Source organism: Lynx rufus, unplaced genomic scaffold, assembly GCF_022079265.1.
Source record: "Lynx rufus isolate CCGP_SWC_20201006 ecotype Redwood Valley unplaced genomic scaffold, mLynRuf1.p SCAF_2, whole genome shotgun sequence".
Classification (NCBI taxonomy): domain Eukaryota; kingdom Metazoa; phylum Chordata; class Mammalia; order Carnivora; family Felidae; genus Lynx; species Lynx rufus.
Genome location: NW_025814834.1, coordinates 15,604,047 through 15,624,120, shown reverse-complemented (window position 1 = coordinate 15,624,120; position 20,074 = coordinate 15,604,047). Strand labels below are relative to the sequence as shown.

At 46.1% G+C, this 20,074-nt stretch overlaps 1 protein-coding gene across 1 annotated transcript in view; it reads left to right on the top strand.

Moving 5' to 3' along the window:
- The first annotated feature begins 738 nt into the window (after window positions 1-738).
- The window catches only part of SGPP2 (sphingosine-1-phosphate phosphatase 2), a 108,439-nt gene continuing 89,103 nt past the window's right edge, over window positions 739-20,074 (top strand). Inside the window, exon 1 of the mRNA XM_047083032.1 lies at window positions 739-957. Coding sequence (XP_046938988.1) covers window positions 739-957 — 219 coding nt within the window. The remainder of the gene's footprint in view (window positions 958-20,074) is intronic.

Here is a 20,074-nt window from a genome sequence, read left to right as displayed (position 1 = left end):
GCGTTTCCTCCACACCCCTCTGAAGGTGTTCATGAACCGACTGCCAAATCGCAAGAGCAGGGGCAAGGACTCGAGGATGATTCAGGGTGTGCTTTCAACTCCCTCCGTTCTTGAGCAAGGTCGAGGAGGTCGGGCTTCGGGGAGACGTTGCATCAGTTTGGGAAGAACTTGGGCACCTTCCTGAGGGGGCCCATTCTTGCGCGAAGCAGGCCAAGAAAGGCAGGAGTAGACGGCTGGGTGAGGGAGCTGGAAGGAAGTCCGACCTCACCTTGGGCTCAATAGTGAAAGTGGGGTCACTACGGGATCAGCCCGCGCATGGCAGGAAGGACCCGCTCAGGTCCGCACTGTGCTCGGCCGCTCCCATTAGGTGGCACGTCTGCACCGGCCCGAAGGGATTGGGGGTGCGGGGGCGCGAAGAGGGGTGCGGTTGAGACACCTGCGCGCCTCCGCCCAGTAGCGACCGGGCCGGGGACGCCGGGGACTGCCCGAGCCCGTCCGAGCCCGCCGGGAGGGAAAGGAGGGCGGGACGCGCCCCGCGCAAGGTGGAGGCAGCCACCTGGGCGCCCGCGCGCGGGGCGGCGCTAGGACCCGAGCGGCGCACCTGTTGGCCGGCGCCCCGGGCCCCGCCCGCCCTCCGCCCGGAGTGCCCGGCCCGGCTGGAGCAAGAGCGGCGGGGACGGTGCGAGCCGAGGGCATCGGCGTGGCGGCGGCGGCGGCGCGCGCGGCCCCGGGCTCACCATGGCCGAGCTGCTGCGGAGCCTGCAGGATTCCCAGCTCGTCGCTCGCTTCCAGCGCCGCTGCGGGCTCTTCCCGGCGCCGGAGGAAGGCCCCCCGGAAAACGGCGCGGACCCCGCGGAGGACGCGGCGCGGGCGCTGGGGCTCGGGCATCTGTCTGACGCCAACGGCAAGGGCGGCGGGGGGCCGGCCAACGGGCTGCGGAGAGTCTCGGCCCCGCAGGTAACCGCTGCCAGGTGTTCTCCGCGGTGGGGGAGGGGGCAGCCTGCGGACGTGCTGGGCCTGCAGACTCCGCGACGCGGGGACCCGCGAGCGCCATGCCGGGCGACGACCCGGCTCCCGGCGCCGGGTATGGGGGGGGGGGGGAGGGGGGGGCTCCGGTCACCAGGATGCCACCTCTAACGCGGCCAGGTCGCAGCCAGGTCTGTTCCGACATCAGATGCACCAGGAGCTTTAGATGCAGTCTAAAGACTTTCTGCCTTCGTAAGTGGAATGTGTGTTCGCGAATATCCTCCCAAATGTGTAAGAGTTACGTAATTGGAAAGAGGAGGGGAGATGTCCTTGACATTTTCACGAGAGGCTTCTCCGGAGAGAAATTCTGCGAACCCCCTAGCCCCCACCCCAGGGATTCATGAGTTTCCTCCCATCCCCCCTTCCCTGGTCCACACCCAAGGGGCTCCGTGTGCCCTTCACTGCCCTGCATTTCCAGCTCGAGAAGGACAGAAGTTCAGGTTTCAATACCGCTCCTGGAGAGGTCCACAACCCCCACCCCCCTACCAACAGGGGGTCCGAGACGCCACCCCTGCCTTGCCGAGTGGGTCTCTTATTAACTGGCACCAGGGACTTTTGACAGATGCTGTCAAGAAAAAAAGGCTCCCCGCGCTCCCCTCCAGGCTTTCGGAGAGTGTGGTTATACAACCCACTGCGGCTTCGGCTTCGGGGAGCCAGCGCAGTGCACCGAGACTCCGGGGCGGGAGAAGCTGCAAATGCGGGGGCGGTGGGGGGGCTCTCTGCTGCGGTGACCTGCCCTGGGCACCCACAGAAGCTGCCCTTTCCCTGGGCGAGGTACAAGGTGTGCCAAGGAAAGAAGCAATGCAACTACTTTTGGGGGCGGGGAGCCGGTTTGGTGACCGGAAGGTGGCATTTATTTATGAGTAGATTTCTAGATCTAGTAACTGAAGAAAAACCTGGCTTCGATGTGGGATGGGATATTGTGAGCATCGAATTACAAAACTTATTGGAGAGGGTGGGGGTGTATTCCATTCTAGAAAAACCCTCTATAATTTTCTTTTTCTTTTTAATTGTTTCTTCTCGGTCCCACATGACATCTAGTAACTTTTAAATTTTTTTAAGCTTATTTATTTTGAGAGAGACAGAGACAGAGTGGGAGGGGGAGCAGAGGGAGAGAGAAAGAATCCCAGGTAGGCTCTGTGCTGCCAGTACAGAGCCCAATGCAGGGCTAGAACTCACGACACCGTGAGATCATGACCTGAGCTGAAACCAAGAGTCAGACATTTAACTGACTGAGCCACCCAGGCGCCCCAACATCTAGTAACTTTTAGATAAATTTGAGACCCACCCACCGTTCCTTTTGCCTTGTCTTAAAAACGGGACAGAGTCAGGAGAGAAGAACCGTCACGTACTGGAAATGTGGCACAGCTTTTTCTATGCACACACACACGCACGCACGCCATTTACACACACAGGTGGGTGCACAGACTGCTTTTTGTTGCTCTCTCCCCACACGCTTCCCCTGTTTCTCGAATTCAGGAAGCTGAAGAGGTGTGCATTTTCCCACTAGTGCTTTTCAAACTGTTTGAAACATTACCTTTGGTGAGGAAACTAAATTCTGGACAAGGATCCCGTTGTGCTTTAAAAGCACTCGGATGAGCAGGGCGCCTGGGTGGCTCTGTTGGTTGAGGGTCCAATTTCAGCTCAGGTCACGATCTCACAGTTCATGAGTTCGAGCCCCGCGTCAGGCTCTGCGCTGACAGCTCAGAGCCTAGAGCCTGCTTCAGATTCTTTCTCTCTCTCTCTCTCTCTCTCTCTCTCTCTCTCTCTCTCTCTGCCCCTCCCCTGCTCAAGCTCTGTTCTGTCTCTCAAAGAATGAATAAACGTTAAAAAAATTTTTTTTAAGTGCAACAAGCAGATTTCTTACAGAGAATTGTCTTCTACCGGCTTAGAAAGCCGGGGCACTCAGCCACATAGTAGGGGTGTCCCCCTTCCCGTCCAACACATGACTTCACTTACTATAGATCATGAAATACTAAGAGGAAGCTAAAAGTTCATGATAAGAGGTCATTGTGTTGAGGGGAAAAATACCTCACAAGAGCATTTGATACATTTGAGCATTTGAGAAGTTAATGAACATTTTTAAAGGTGAGTCTGTTTTAGGTGACTTGGGAAGATTAGTATTTTGCAAATCCAGGGAGAGTTTCCAAAGGAAAATGATTGACACCTGCCCTGGGCAATTAATAGGACCTTAAGGGGGTGGTTGGGAAACTTCTCTCCAGCAGCTCTCCCCCCTCCCCCCACCCCCGGGACTTTTGGCCTCGACCCAGCCCGTGGTCTGCCTCAGCTGCCTGTCCTTTCTCCAAACAGTCCCACTCATCCCTCAGCTTCAAAGGTCAGTTCAAGAGACACCTTTGCTCACCTTCCAGTCTCACTCCCCCTCTTATAGGCTCTCTTTGTTTCCTGTGATTCTTCATTATAGCATGTATCACATTGTGCAAACATGCCTTTGTGTGGCTGATTATTGCCAGTCTCCAGCGCGTGATAAGCTCTCAGAATGCAGGAAACTTGCCTGGTGTGCTCATTATTTTCTTCACATGGGAGATCAGTGAATTTTGTGAATACGTGAGTGCAGGCTGCAAAATTAAACCTGCCTTTTAAAAGCAAGATAAGCAGATTTCTTGCAAAGACCTCTCTTCTTGCTTCGGCGAACAGAATGGTAGGGGTTGTCCCCTTCCCATCCCAAACACGACTGCACTCACTATAGATGATGAAAAAGGAAGAGAGAGCTAAAAATTCAAGATAAGATATGAAAGATTTTTTAGTTGAAGACTAAATATTGAAAATCAGTTTTTTCCCCAGCAAGCCTAGAAGGCAGGCAGCTCTTGGACGCTGATTTAGGTCCTTCAAACAGTAGAGAAGTGTTTTCATTCGGGTGACTTTAGAATGCAACAAATCGAATTTTTCTCACCTCCCACATTTGCTGAATTTATTTTAACTCTTAAAACAGGACAAATGTGGAAATGATTAAGGGCCTCCTTTACAAATTCTCCTGTAACACCATAGCACTGGTTAGTTAAAGATTAACTGCATCTTTTACAAACCGGGGCTGGGCCGGGTTTGCACAAAGCTGTCATTGACTAAGTCAGAGTGGACCTCAGAGATTTCCTGGTAGTCATGACTTTCACAGGCAGGTTCCGACTCCTAGAAGGTTAAATGCTTTATGGAGGACTTCCCAGGTGTCCACACAGTGAGACCTTTTGACTCCCGAGTCTAAACTTCTCTCCACCGTGCACCTTCCGGGGAAAAACTCCAGGGTTTCATTTTATCTGTCTCGTTGAGCAGGTGTGAGGTGTTGGGGCTGGGTGGAAAGAGAACGCGTTGCTCTCAGTGTGCAAGGGTAACTGTAAGAGAACCTCCTTGGTAGTAGCCAAGATCAAGAGGCAGGGATCCTGGGACCAAGTAGAAGGGCAAACGCCTGGTTACAATTGTGGTGTTTTTTTGGTTTTGGGTTTTTGGTGTTTTTTTCTTCCTGTGATAAAGCTAGCGTGGATATAACGGTATTTTGATTTTTTTTTTTTTTTTTTTATCATCGCTGCTTACTCAACTCAGTTGCCTTCAGATAGACTGTGCAGTGCCGTTCCCCGTCACCCTGTTAGACCGGAGTGGTCTTTCCAAATTGTACCGTGCTCAATAAATACTTTTTGATAACTATTTGCGCAGACATCGTCTTACAGTTGGGTTGAGGCAGGGATCGAAGATACGTTGTTTACGGAAGTCTTTGTACTCCTATTTCCTTCTTGGAACCTTTGGGGCCCTCCAGGTGCGTCAATCCACGAAAACCCACCCTTGATTTTACTGGCTTGCGAACGTGCAAAGAACCATCTTGGGAATCAGGACGCCTAGATCTGGCTCCGCCTCTGTGACTCAGGGAACTTCCCTGGGCCGCATCTGCAAATGGGCACAATGGAACAGAACCGTGGGTTTCCACCTGTGGCTGGCCATTAGCGCCAATTAGAGGAGCTTTAAAAACAAGCAAAAAAAGCCCATGTCCGGGGGCCAGGTCAGAGGTGGAGGCTGAAGAAACTGGCAAACAGAGATGGGAGGCTCCAACTTCTCTTCTCCTGGGGCCGACCACCCTTAATGTGCTCAGGACCCAGATAGTGATGCTGGAGGCAGTGGTCGAAGTTGCTGCCACCTTTTGGCTGGGTTAAAACTCAACTGGCCAACAGGTCCAACTTCCCCTTTTGATGATCTTTGATGTTCCAGTTTGAAATGGTAAAAGCCCCTTTGAAAAGGAACCTTCGACCATTTTTTCCTAGTTACAGATATGGTTCAGATGAGAAACTTGGAAAAATACCAAGAAGTTAAATCCAAGCCCATTATACCACTGCCCAAAGATAATCATTCAGTAAATGTTCAACTTCATTTTTTGTAGCTCTGTGTTACTCCATAGCATGGTCAAAGTATAATTTAGTTAGCCTGTTGCTGGGCTTTTAGGCTGTGTCTGGTTTTTGCATTAAAAATAACATCTTTGTACAAGTACCTTTCCACATACCTTGATTGTCTTTTTTATTTAATTTTATGTTTTTATTTTTAGAGAGCAAAGGAGGGAGAAGGGCAATGGGAGAGGAGAGAGAGAGAGAGAGATAGGTCTTGATCCCAAGACCCTGGGAACATGACCTGAGCCAAAATTAAGAGTCAGATGCTCAACCAATTGAGATGCCCCAGTGCCCCTGTTTGATTGTCTTTTTAAATTGAGATGTCATTGACACATAATGTTCTATTAGTTACAGGTGCGCAACAGAATGATTCAATATTTGTAAATATTGTGAAATGATCACAGTAGGTCTAGTTAATATCCATCATCACGCGTAATTGCAGTGTTTCTTCTTGTGATGAGAACTTTTAAGATCTACTCTCTTAGCAACTTTCAGATATACATTATTAACTATAGTCACCATGCCATTACATCCCCATGATTTATTTATTTTGCGACTTCAAGTTTGTATTTTGTGACCACCTTCGCCCATTTCACCCACCCTACCCCCACTGCCTCTGGCAACCACCAATCTGTTCTCTTTTCTATAAATTCAAGTTTTTTGTTTGTTTCATATTTCATATGTAAATGAGATCATATGGTGTTTGTTTTTCTCTGACTTATTTTACTAAGATAATGCCCTCAAATTCCATCCATATTCTCCAAAATGGCAAGATTTCCTTCTCTTTTTTTTTTTTAATTTTTTTTTTCCAACGTTTATTTATTTTTGGGACAGAGAGAGAGACCGAGCATGAACGGGGGAGGGGCAGAGAGAGAGGGAGACACAGAATCGGAAGCAGGCTCCAGGCTCTGAGCCATCAGCCCAGAGCCTGACGCGGGGCTCGAACTCACGGACCGCGAGATCGTGACCTGGCTGAAGTCGGACGTTTAACCGACTGCGCCACCCAGGCGCCCCAAGATTTCCTTCTCTTTTATGGCCAAATATTTTAGTGTGTGTGTGGGGGGGCACATTTTCTTTATCCATTCATCCATCAACGGACACTCAAATTATTTCCAAATCTCAGCTGTTATAAATAACGCTGAAATCTTTTGGAGTCAGTGTTTTTTTTTTTAATTTCTTTAATGTTCATTTATTTTTGAGAAAGAGAGACAGTGTGCAGCAGGGGATGAGCAGAGAGAGAGGGAGACACAGAAGCCGCAGCAGGCTCCCAGCTCTGAGCTGTCAGCACAGAGCCTGACGCGGGGCTCGAACTCACAGACCGTGAGATCATGACCTGAGCCAAAGTCGGATGCTTAACTGACTGAGTCCGGGTGCCCCTGGAGTTAGTGTGTTTTTTTTTCCTCAGATAAATACTTAGAAATAGAACTGCTAGATCATGTTGTATTTGTGTTTTTAATTGTTTTTAAAGATTTTATTTTTAAGAGTCTCTACACCCAGTGAAGGGCTCGAACTCCTAACCCTGAGATCAAGAGTTGTATGCTCTACTGACTGAGCCAGCCAGGCGCCCCTATTTTTAATTTTTTGAGGAACACCCGTGTTGCTTCTGTAGTGGCTGCCCCAGTTTACATTCCTACCAGCAGTGCTCAAGGGTTCCCTTTGCTCCACATCCCTTCCAACACTTGTCATTTCTTGTCTTTTTGATAATGGCCTTTGTAACAGGTATGAGGTGGTATCTCCTAGTGATTTTGGTTTGCATTTCCCTGATGACGAGTAGCGCTGAGCAGCTTTTCATGTGTCCGTTGGCCATCTGGATGTCTTCTTTAGAAAAGTGTCTTTTCAGTGCCCTTCGATAGCTCAGCTGCTACAGCAGAGGACTGTAGAGGAAGATGTTTCAGATCTTCTGCCCAGTATTTGAAAAACAATCGTTATTGAGTTGTATGAGGTCTCTGTATATTTTGGATATTAATTCCCCTTCTCAGATACGTGATTTGCAAGTGTTTTCTCCCATTTGATAGGTTGCCTTTTCATTTTGTTAATGGTTTCCTTTGCTATGCAGAAGTTTTTTTTTTTTATTTTATTTTGTTTTTTTAGTTTATATATTTGAGGGCAGGGGAGGGAGAGCAGGGTAGGGGAAGAGAGAGAATCCCAAGCAGGCTCCACACTGGAGCATGGGGCCCAGTGCAGGGCTCGATCTCACAAACTGTGAGATCATGACCTGAGCTGAAACCAAGAGTTAGACGCTTAACCCACGAGCCACCCAGGCGCCCCTGTGCAGAAGCTTTTTAATTTGATGTAGTGCCACTTGTTTATTTTTGCTTTGGTTGCTTTTGTTTTTGGTGTCAAATCCAAAAACGAAAGAAACCAAAAAAACATCACTGCCAAGACTGAGTTCAGTCTTTGATTATTTCCTTAATTCAAATTTCTGCATGTGGAACTGCCGGGGGGAAATACACATATAATGCCTTTCAACACCAGCTTGTCTCACAGAACAGGTGTTCTAAGATATGTAACGGTGAGTGTGGATTTTCTCACCCCCTCACCACTGTCAGGTATAAACACCCTCTTTAATCTTTGGAGAAAATAGGCCACCTTCTGCTTCTATCCCATCTTTTCTTCCTTTATTTCTTGAGCAGCTACTGTGTCTCTGGGGTGGTCCTCAGCCTTAAAGATACAAAGATAAATGAGATCTAGTTCCTGCCCTGGGAAAGCCACAAAGAAAACGGTGTGATGCAAAAAAAAATACCAGAATAGAATATGTAGGCTAATAATAATTGGGTACGAGTTGATAATAATAATAATAATAGGCTGATAATAACATAATAGGATACATATGTGGCCAGGCAGACCCTAGCAGGAGTGGCTCACCATCCCTGGGGAGGCCCATGAAGTCTTGATAGGGACTAAAAGTGCAGTAGGAATCAAACAGCTGAAAAGGTGAGAATTTCTTTTCTTCACCTGGAAATCTCAAATGATAAAACACTCAGACACGTTGTCATTCTTGGCGAAGAGCAACACGTTCAGCCTGGGTTGCCAGCAGGCAAGAGATTAAAGGGTGATTGAAACCCCAGGGGCGCCTGGGTGGCTCGGTCGGTTAAGCGTCCGACTTCGGCTCAGGTCACGATCTCACGATCTCACGGTCCGTGAGTTCGAGCCCCATGTCGGGGCTCTGTGCTGACCGCTCAGAGCCTGGAGCCTGTTTCGGATTCTGTGTCTCCCTCTCTCTCTGCCCCTCCCCCATTCATGCTCTGTCTCTCTCTCTGTCTCAAAAATAAATAAACGTAAAAAAAAAAAAAAAAGAAACCCTTAAAAATGGTTAAAATGGCAAATTTTATGTTACGTATATTTGACCTTAAAAAAAAAAAAAACAACCCACCACAAGTCCAACTTCACCTTCAAGGAGGAAAAACGTAACTTCCCTTAAGTGTGAGTTGCACAGGGTACAACGGGGGAAAAAGAAGGGGGGAAAGGAGTAATTTTCCAGTGTGGAAACCTGACAGACACCACGTGGGCCAGTAATCAGTGTTAACATCAACAGCGGTCAAGTCCTGTTGACCGAATGTGGTTTTGATGCACGTAGGTAAATGATACACTCTTGATACATGTCGGAAGTGGCACTTCACATATGTGTTCTTTTTTCCGTGTAATCATGGGAAAGACACCAGGCAAACCCTAGCTGAGGGGCATTCTGCAAAATCGCTGGCCTGCACTCTTCGAAATCGCCAAGGTCGTAGATAACAAGGAAAGCGCGACCAATGTCTTAGCCAGGAGAACACATGAAAACTAAATGTAATTGTGGTATCCTGGATGGAACCCTGGAATAGAGACAAAGGATGTTAGGTAAAAACTAAGGCAGTCTGGATAGAGTATGGAATTTAGTTAATAAAAAGGCATCTGGGGCTCCTGGGTGGCTTCGTTGGTTAAGCGTCCACTTCACCTCAGGTCATGATCTTGCGGTTTGTGGGTCCGAGCCCCACAGTGGGGTCTGTGCTGACAGCTCAGAGCCTGGAGCCTGCTTTGGATTCTGTGTTTCCGTCTCTCTCTGCCCCTCCCTCACTCGCACTCTCTCTCTCTCTTTCTCAAAAATAAATAAACATTAAAAAAAATTTTTTTAATGCATCAGTGAAACCTTCTGCAAATTGAAAACTGCTCTAAAAACTAAAGTCTATTTAAATTTTTTCAAAAACAGGGAAGGCAATTGAAGGGAGTCCAAAGACGGGATCATTTACAAAAGGTGTAGGTAGTGTGGGAAAAAACCGACAGGGGAGGACAGCATCTCGGAGCAAATGACTTCAGCCTCAAAAAGCAAGGGGAGAAGACAAGGTCCTGGTAAGCTCAGACCCGGTGAGAGCTTAGCTGCCAGAGAGACTCCGGACAGGAGCCAAGACCGTTAGTAGAGAAACACAGCCACAGGCTGGCAGGAGGAGTGGGGGAGATCTGTTACCAACTCGCTCTCCATGTGCCCTCTCGTATGTTGCCAGTGTCTCCCTTGGACCAAATGCAGTCAGAAGCCGGGGAGATCGGGAGGCTGCCTGATGCAGTCGACATAGGTCAGCCTCGCTGGAGAGAGGCGGAGAGCGGACCCGGAAAGACAGAGGGAGAACGTCGAGCCCAGGTTGCATGAAGACATTGGTATGGTGTTCCGAGCTGGCGTCTGGGGCCAGAGCCAGAGTTTCGGGCTGAAGCCTGAGTGTGGCTTCCTGCAGAATGTGGTCTTCATCCTGTAGACGAGGGGGATGGGAAATCGATTTCATGCCATGTGCCCAATCAGAACTGGGGACTGGGACCTGGTGATAAGACAGGCTCTTGGGGTGTCGCTGTGCCTAACGGGAAGGAGTGGGGGATTGAATGGTGATGTCTGTGGGGGTTATTGAGGGGGCCTGGTGCTGAAGCATTTAAAAAATGGGGAACAGCGGGGCACCTGGGTGGCTCAGTCGGTTAAGTGTCTGACTTCAGCTCAGGTCACGATCTCGCGGTTTGTGAGTTCGAGCCCCTGCCAGACAACTCAGAGCCTGGAGCCTGCTTCGGACTCTGTGTCTCTCTCTCTTTCTGCCCTTCTCCCATTCACACTCCGTCTCTCTCACTCTTTCTCTCAAAAATACACATTAAAAAAAATTTTTTTAAGTAAAAAAAAAAAATGGTAACGGGGGACATGGCACTAACATGAAATCAAGCCTTGGTATCTGTGTGGGGTTCTTCATGAAACTCGAGTATCACCTTCACCCACAACCTCCTCGGGAGGAAAGAGACCACTAATGGTTTCTTAAGACCTAGGTTGCTGTTGGGAACCTTAAAAATAAAACCGTCAGTCATTTTGCAACAAAAATGGGTTTATTCAGGATTAGCAAAGAATTGCAATTCGGGACAAGCAAACCACAGCAAAACCAAGGCAAGTCCTGGGAACAGAGGAGAGGAACGCTCTTTTGTAGAGGGAAGGGGGAAGTTGGGAGGGCTGTTACAAACAAAACGTCCATTGGAATAAATGGGGAGTTTGTCGGATAATGGCTTTTCATTGGCTGAGTTGTGACAGCCTCTCACTGGCTGGGCTGTTGCTGGGCAAGGAGAAAACCTTCCTTCCTGTGGCTGGGGTAGACTTCTTTCTCTTCCTGTTGCGTCTGCGATTGGCTGAGGAGTGGTGGGGTGTGAGGGCTCCCCCTGCTGGCCGCTGGGTTTCTTTCCAAAGGAGGTTTCCTTTTACTAATTTTCATACCACAGTTTTAATCCTGGAACCCCATCATTATGGCCACAAACTGATTGGATTGGGGAGCAGCCCTCCAATCAATGGCAGCTTTCTATAGGCTGGTCAGCATCTGATGACACGATCTGGTGCGAGAACCTCACCGAGTTGGGACACTGCACCCTGGAGAGTGACTGATGGGGCCAATCTCATTGCTCCCTGGGGGAGTCTGAATGCAAGACCCAGAGACAGGGACAGAAACGGTGGAGTGGTCCTGGACTTCAGAGAAAAAGAGGAGGCCATTGGCAGAAGGCTCGAGACAGAGAAAGCAGTGGAAAAGCAGAAGCCCAGGGTCGCAAGGAGGGCAGAAAGCCCACCGCAAGTGTGGAAGCAGAAGAGAAAACTCCAAGTGAAGCAGGAAGCTGAGGCTTGAGTGTGACGGGCGCCACTTCTGAGGGCAGGTGCTGGAGGGACTGTTGACCTTCAGGATGGAAGGGCTCGGGGCGGGGGGGGGGGGGGCTCAGGGACAGAGACTGGCTGTGTGGCTGCCGGAAGCCTTTCCTTCCTTCCTGAGGAATCACGTAACAAACTCCTCTCGCTGGAGGGGGCCGGCGTGGGTCTTCCCTTGCGAGCAGAATGTGCTGGTCCCTACTGCTTTGCCAACTTGCCCATAACTGCGATTAGATCATTAGTTTTATCCTTTTTGTGCAGTTGGGCGTGGGGGGGGTGGCAAGGGGCAGATCCCTCTTTCTCCTATGCACCCCCAGGGCCTCACATGGGCCTGGCACATGGCAGGTGCTTTCGTACTTCCTGTCGAACGAAGCACGCGGGGAAGGGTGTGCTACACTCAACCTCTTTCTCGGCAGAAACGAGGTAGCCTGCTCTCTCCTGTGACAACCGGGTTCGTTTTATCCCTGACTACCTGGCTGTGTCTTCTTTTAGCATAATGGGTTGTTTTGTTTTGTTTTGTTTTGTTTTGTTTTGTTTTTTCAGTGCTAGGTGTCCTTCCTTTTTATCCAGGAAACTGATAAAGGGTTTTGATTAATGAACAACTTTTTAATTGGTCTACTTTCTTCGTTTGGACACCGCGAGGGGAGTTTAGGTATTGCATGACGTTGCTTATGGTAAAAATACTTGTCAGCTTAAAAAACTGTGATTACATTACTATGTTTTGGAAAGCTGTTGACAGCAGGCCCTGTCTAATTCTAACTTTCTTGACTTATAATGAAGACGTCAACATGTTTAAGTTTTTTAACAAAAGCACTTTCACTTCCGTTGTTCCAGTTTTTTGTCAATTATTAAACCCTCTGCTGTCCTGATAAGAATTCCGTCTTGAGCAAAGGCACTTTTGCATTTTATTTGGCACAGAATTTTCTTGGGAGAAAATACTGTCACAGTTTCCTGGCAACACATGTAGAGTGCTGCTTTCTGTGTTAGGAATCTAGAAAAATGCTAAAATCGGGGGCCTCCGCTGGTCTTTATTATTCTCCTCGCCTGGTGGGATACGTTCCACACAGGAAGAAAATGAGATACGGAAAAATCCAGTGACGACTATGAGGCACATTTTCTTCTCACTCCTGCTTCGAACTCGGTATGGACTCCTCAGCAAAGTGTTTTAAGAATCGAAGAAAACAACTCCTCACGCACAGGGCAGGGTGGATGGAAGGGGAAGGAAATAACCACCTGAGATCTTGAGAGGGGGCGGAAAAGGGAGTAACGGTTTCCTTGAACCATTTTGAGTATTGCCCCAAAGTCCCCAGACGCTCACTGGCATTTTTACACTCATTCGTTTAATACAACAAAACTACCCGTCAGATTCATTCTTGCTTTTGTTAATGCCACTTATTTTGGTGGTCGTGTCGGCAGGAGAAATAAATGCACTCTCTGTAATCTTCAGGTATGTTTTGATTTTTTCCACGTGGCAAAAATCTTCGTTGCCATAGAATTGTATGGGAAACAGCCCCCAAAGCAAGGACTCCTGTGGCTGAGAGGAAGACCGGGTTATGGTGAATAGAAGTCCGCCTGGGGTAGAACGTTGGGAACAGAGGGTCCAGGACCTCATTGGTGGAGAACACATTTCTTGGCAGTTAAAAAAAAAAAAAAAATCACCCTCTCTTACAAGGTGACTTAAAAGGTGGCCGTGAAATAGACATCAGAGATTTTGTTAAAAACGTGACAAGTGAAAAGAGGCTCTGTTAGAAGTTGGGTTGTTTTTTTTCCCCCCCTTCTTTCTGAATTTTGATCTTTTGATGATTTTCGGCTAGGAAGATATCAAATATCTTGAAATTGATCTTTATAATTGTCAACTCTTAAAGCAATTCGCGTTTATGTTAGCAATAGCGGAAGATACCAAAAAGTAAAAAGAAGAAAACAAAAATCCTGCACGAATTTTGCAACCTGGGGAAAAAAATGTTAATGTCTTAGAGTTTTGCTTCCTTTTATTTCTGTGCAAATATAGAATGTGTAAGTTATGGATATGCATACGCATACGATTTTGGAATTAGCTTTTTTTACTACCATCATGAACATTTCCCCACATTACTGAACATACTTCAATTATGCGATTTTTCAGACTTGTGTTATAATTCAATAGGTGATAGGAATTTAAATTTTTTTCCAGTGGTCAAAAAAACTCCTGACGTACATGTCTGGATTGTTTCAGCGTTTGTCTTTGTACTTCACCTGGAGTCTAAATAGCGAATTATTTCCTGAGAACCACAGAAGAAGCTGAATTCAGTTGTCACACTTACTGCCAAATGGCCTTCTGGAAAATGTATCTCAATGATCGCTCCAAACAGCAATCCAAGACAGCTAGCCCATGGTCAGCATTTAGTATTACCTTCCTTTTGTTTTTGTTTTCCTTGTTCTTTATTATAAGCTTGGGATAGTAAGTACACGGATCGTAAATGTGCGACTTGATGCGTCTGACTATGTGTCTCCCTCCCTGTGACTACTGCCCAGAGGAGGGTAGAGAACAATTCCAGAAAGTCAGAAGGCTCCCTCAGGCTCCCACCGAGCAGTAACACCCTCTCCCAGGGAACCACTCTTTTGCCTCCATCAACCAGGACTTAGTTTCATCTGCTCTCGAACGTCACATAAATGGAATCATACAGGATGTGTACCAGTGGTGGTTACATTTTTTATGCCACAGAGCATCCGTTGCACAAACATATGACAATGGATCCTCGTTACAGACCATTTATGGACATTTGGGTTTTTATGAAGCATCAAGTATTATTTTAAATATCTTTTACTCTTAACGTTTTAGTTTGATGTAATTTCAGATTTTTGAAAATTTGCAAAAATAGTACAGAAACATCCCTATGCGCCCTTGACCGCTGTTTTCCTAACGTCAGCATCATGCGTAACCACAGCGCAGTTATCAGGGTAACGGTATGCAAGCCGTGGAGCTGTTCAGTTTTCACGAATTGCTCTCCTAATGTAATTGGCTATCCAACGATCTAATGCAGAAGCATAAACTGCACTTAGCTGATATGTCTCTTTAGTCCAACCAGTCCAATCCGGAAGTTCTTCAGTCTTTCTTCCTGAGCCGCAATCAAGAGTCAGGCGCTCAACTGACTGAGCCGCCCAGGTGCTCTGAGAACAGCTAATTTTAAATTAAAAAAAAAAAAAAAGAACATTTATTCATTTTTGAGAGACAGAGACAGAGGGCCAGCAAGGGAGGCACAGAGAGAGAGGGAGACACAGAATCCGAAGCAGGCTCCAGGCTCCGAGCTGTCAGCACAGAGCCCGACACGGGGCTCGAACCCACGAACCATGAGATCATGACCTGAGCCGAAGTCGGACGCCTCACTGCCTGAGCCACCCAGGTGCCCTGAGAACAGCTAATTTTAAATTAAAAACTGTAAAAGAGAATTCCCTACACGTTAAAAGTAAAGTAGCTTCCCCTTTCTTTCAACTGGACTGCCAATGACAATGGCCGAAGTTATGGCCAGGGAAGCTGAATGGAGGCACAAACCCAGAGTTGAATGGCGGCCTTTTCCGGTTTCAACGTCAACGATAGCAGTTCCCCCGAATGGCAAACCCACTGCATCTGTTTGGTAGACGGATGCCCTTCTCCCACTGGTGGTTTTCGTCACCAGAAAGCGTTTATGAAATATCTCATTGTAAAAGGTTTCTTCAACTATATTCTACAAAGGGAAAAACTTAATCATGACATCCAAAGGAGATCTTGAAAGTAATTAAAATTCCATATACTTGCGGACATGGAAGTACTCACCAAAAAACAGCAATTTAAAAAATGAACAATATCCATAATATAATCCAAATTTCAAAAACTACACAAGCATGCATTGAATATATATTCTTCGGGGATCTGGAATGATGAGCCAAATGCTGCCAGTGGTTCTTTCTGAATATCTTTAAATATTTCTTTATTTGTGCTTCTATTTTTTTTCACACTTTTATTTTCTGCATTTTTTTTTTATTTTTACAATAAAAGGGTAGTGGTTTTATGTTTAGAGACCATTAAGCCATTTTCATTTGACTGAAAAAAATTTCCCCTGAGGATGTCTTATACTTTTGAGGAATATTAGTTACTAAGATTACTAACATTGTTCCACATAAAACTTTTTTTTTAATTACCATGGACATCTTTGCAACCAAATATCAGCAGGGTTGCTTGTGTTCCTACCTTGAGGGGATAGTTATTAAACCATTGGAAGTATACCAAAACTCTCTTAAATGAAACAAAATGGCTGCCCCCTCCGTGCCTTTGCAGAAAGGCCCCGCGTGAAATTGCAGCACACCTTTTCCTGCTCGGCCCAAACTACCGCATGAAATGCCTAGAACTTAAAACACATAATGCTTTTCTACACCCATGAGAATTCCTTAAACGCACCGAGAAGAGTTTGGTCTCAAAAAGATCTCTCCTCTACTTGGCCAAAACTGTATTATTACAGAGTTCAGGAAAGTCTTAAGAAAAAAAGATGTTGGGTGTTATCACCCAACCCTTCGGTCGATTTTTGGCAAGTAGTGTTTGCTGTTTCTTTAAAGGTTGTTTTGAAAGATCTCTTCCCCAACCCCCCTCCCCCACGGTAGACCCCTTCCTTTATTTAGATATTTTCTTTTTTTAAAATAATATTTTTGAGTTTTGATTACAGTCTTACACTTATGATGCTAGATTTTCCCCCCTAGGTATTTGATGTTTTTGATGCTATTGTAAAAATCATTTTTAATATAATTCTGTGCTCTTGGTTTTGGGGGTAGATTCCCATGATTCATCGCTTACATCCAAGGAAGATTTCTTTTTATTGTTGTAGATCCAAACAGTTGTGACTGGGTTTTAGTTCTTGGGTCACCTTCAGGCAGTATCTGTGCATGCTTTGTGTTGGAACTCAGTTCAGCCTAATGTGATGACAGTGTTTAAAGTAAAGGTACCCTGAAGTAGGATTCTGCGTAGGGGCATCACAGCCACCTTTGTCTATTGTTTGGTGTGGTTCTTATTTGAATAATATAAGAATTGGTCCATTTTTATTTTAAGATAAAGCATAATTACTAATTTCAAAGACCAAATGGATATTTTCTTTTATAAAAAAATTTTTTTTTAACGTTTATTTATTTTTGAGACAGAGAGAGACAGAGCATGAACGGGGGAGGGGCAGAGAGAGGGAGACACAGAATCTGAAACAGGCTCCAGGCTCTGAGCCATCAGCCCAGAGCCCGACGCGGGGCTCGAACCTGCGGACCGCGAGATCGTGACCTGAGCTGAAGTCGGACGCTTAACCGACTGAGCCACCCAGGCGCCCCAGGATATTTTCTTTTAAAAACATGAATATTTCTTACTTCCCTAAAGAAATGTAAAATAATGTTTGCATATGATTTATTTTCACGCAATGTCAATTAGAGTTGTATTAAGTCTATGGGTTAATTTGGAGGTAATTAACATCTTTATGATACAGAATCTTCTTATCCCCGAACATGTTAGGACTTGCCGTTTATTTAACTCTTTTTAAATATCTTCCAGGAGAGTTTTATAGTTTTCTCCATAAAATCTTGCACCGCTTTTGCTAGATTGATTTCTTGACACCTTATGTTTTTGTTATTATTAAAACAATATTTTGAAATTGGTTTTCTGCTGGACTGTTGGAATGTAATTGAATTTTGTGTATTGATTTGGCAATCTTACCAAACTTTTATTAATTCTAACAAATTGGCTCTCATTTCTTTGTGTTTGCTATGAAAAACAGTCAAAAAGAAGATTTTTGTTTTCCTTTTCAATTCCTTTACCTTTCATTTATTTCTTTTTTTCTACCTCACTGTATAGATAGGGCCTCCAGTATTATATGGAGTAGAAGGAGGGATAGCCCGCTTTCTTTCCGTGTCCTCGATTGTAAAGGAATGGTTTTTACATTTCCCTCCCTTTTAAACCTTGTTTTCCCTCCCTTTTAAAGCTTGTTTTCCCTCCCTTTTAAAGCTTGTTTTCCAAGAGATGTACTCATGAATTTTGGCTTAATTATATTGGCTATTTTTTCTGTATTTAGTGAAAGGATCACATGCGGGTTTTTTAAAAGCTCCTTTAATCTTATAGAAGGTGAGTTAAAAAAGATTTTCTTTGTTGAATCCACATTCCATTTATGGAATTTACTCAATCTGTGTCATGATACAATCAATAGCAATGTTGACTGCTTATAGCAGACATGACAAAAATATTACTTAGTAGAATTTTTGGAGTAATATACTTTATTATATTATTTTTTTAAACTTTTTTTAACGTTTATTTATTTTTGAGACAGAGAGAGACAAAGCATGAACGGGGGAGGGCCAGAGAGAGGGAGACACAGAATCTGAAACAGGCTCCAGGCTCTGAGCCGTCAGCACAGAGCCCGACGCGGGGCTCGAACTCACGGACCGCGAGATCATGACCTGGGCCAAAGTTGGCTGCTTAGCTGACTGAGCCACCCAGGCGCCCCTATTATTATTATTTTTTTTAATTTTAATTTTATTTTTATTGTTTTTATTTAAAAAAACATTTTTTTAAAATGTTTATTTACTTTTTGACAGAGAGAGAGAGAGAGACAGAGCCTGAGCAGGGGAGGGGCAGAGAGAGAGGGACACACAGAATCCGAAGCAGGCTCCAGGCTCTGAGCTATCAGCACAGAGCCCGACGCAGGGCTCGAACTCACAGACTGTGAGATCATGACCTGAGCCGAAGTTGGATGCTCAACCAACTGAGCCACCCAGGCGTCCCTTATTTTTTTAATTTTAGGGAGAGAGAGCATGAGCAAGGGAGAGGGGCAGAAGGAGAGAGAGAGAGAGAGAGAGGCAGAGAGAATCTTAAGCAGGCTCCATCCTCAACACAGAGCCTGAAGCGGGGCTCGATCCCACGGCCCTGGGATCATGATCTGAGCTGAAATCAAGAGTCAGACGCTCAACCAACCGAGCCACCCAGGCGTCCCTGAAGTAGTGTATTTTAGAAGTATCTTCCTCCAGCCCCTTCTCCCACCCTTCTTGGCTTTCTTGGGTGATGTGTCCCATAAGCATTGGACAACATAACTGTGCGGGCCATCTTCATGGGTCTGTGAATATTGCGTATGTATCGTAAAATTTGCCTAATTACATAAATATCCTTGAATGTGAAGAACAAGTTTCTCTTGGCTGAATATCCAGAATGTCTTTTTAAAAAGTGGTTTCTTGGGGCGCCTGGGTGGCTCAGTCGGCTCAGTCGGTTGAGCGTCAGACTTCGGCTCAGGTCATGATCTCGCGGTCCGTGAGTTCGAGCCCCACGTCGGGCTGAGTGCTGACAGCTCGGAGCCTGGAGCCTGTTTCGGATTCTGTGTCTCCCTCTCTCTCTGCCCCTCCCCCGCTCATGCTCTGTCTGTCTCTCTCTCTGTCAAAGATAAAATATACATTAAAAATTTTTTTTCTTTTTTAGATAAAAAGTGTTTTTTTTTTTTTTTTTGCAATGTGTTCCTGAACTTCTATTTGAACTCTGAAGTGTGTAGCAGTTTATGGATCCACTATAATATAATAAGGTAACATTGGAAAGGGTTGGCTCGGGGCCCTTAGCTTCCCCCAGAGCAGGACTGTTTTATGGGGCTCAGTACTGCAAAGACTCCACCCACAGGCACAGCAAGGTCAGTCAGAGTGGGGCTTGAGTGATCAAACCTGAACTCAGAGTAACCAAATATTCAATCACAGTATTACACCAAGGAACGCCTCAGAAGGAATCGGCACATTTGCGCGCGGTGACCTTTAGAAAACACCCACACTTCAAAAGAAAATGACATTGTCAGTGCCTTCTCCCCCCAAAATAGTCACAATATTAAAATTGACAGTATATCATGCGAATGGTGACTGCGTTGCGAAGTCGAAGGTATCGCGTCCTGAAGCCCAGGTATCCCCGGCTTTCCTCTGTGAATCTTTTCTTTTCTTTAATTTCAGCTTATTACCGAAGGAAAGGATTTACGAGGGGCCAGCCTAGAGGGAGGGAAGGAGTGGTGCTTTTCTTCTTAAACTTCCCAACCACATCACCTTGGGCATATCACATGAGCTCTCCCGCCTTGCTTTTCTCATCTGTGAAATGGGGGAAATGATCGTCTAAACCTCCCAGGGTTCTGAGATGTGAGTAAGATCACTGGGGGTGCCAATGAGCGCCGTATTGTGTCTGGCATGAAGTGAGCCCTCAAACGCCGTCTACCCCACCGTCTCTGCTGTCCGCCCACCACCCTTGCTTCAGCTCCTACGAGTCCTAATGCCCCTACTGCAGATTTTTTCCAACAGGTCTTTCCTGGAATAAATTTCACCTCTTTATGGTGGGGCATGAGCGGTGGGGCAGGAGGAGTGTTGGACCATCCGGGTCGTGCAGATCTTCCTGTAGCATTTCAGAACGGCTTCCACCCTAAAACTGGGGCCAAGTACGTTTGAAATTGTATTGAAGTATATTCAGGTTTGTATTCCTTCCTTCTGATAGTTCGGAGTATCCAGTCACTTGCCATAAAAATGCTTGCCCAAGTCCTGCTTCCCCTCGTCT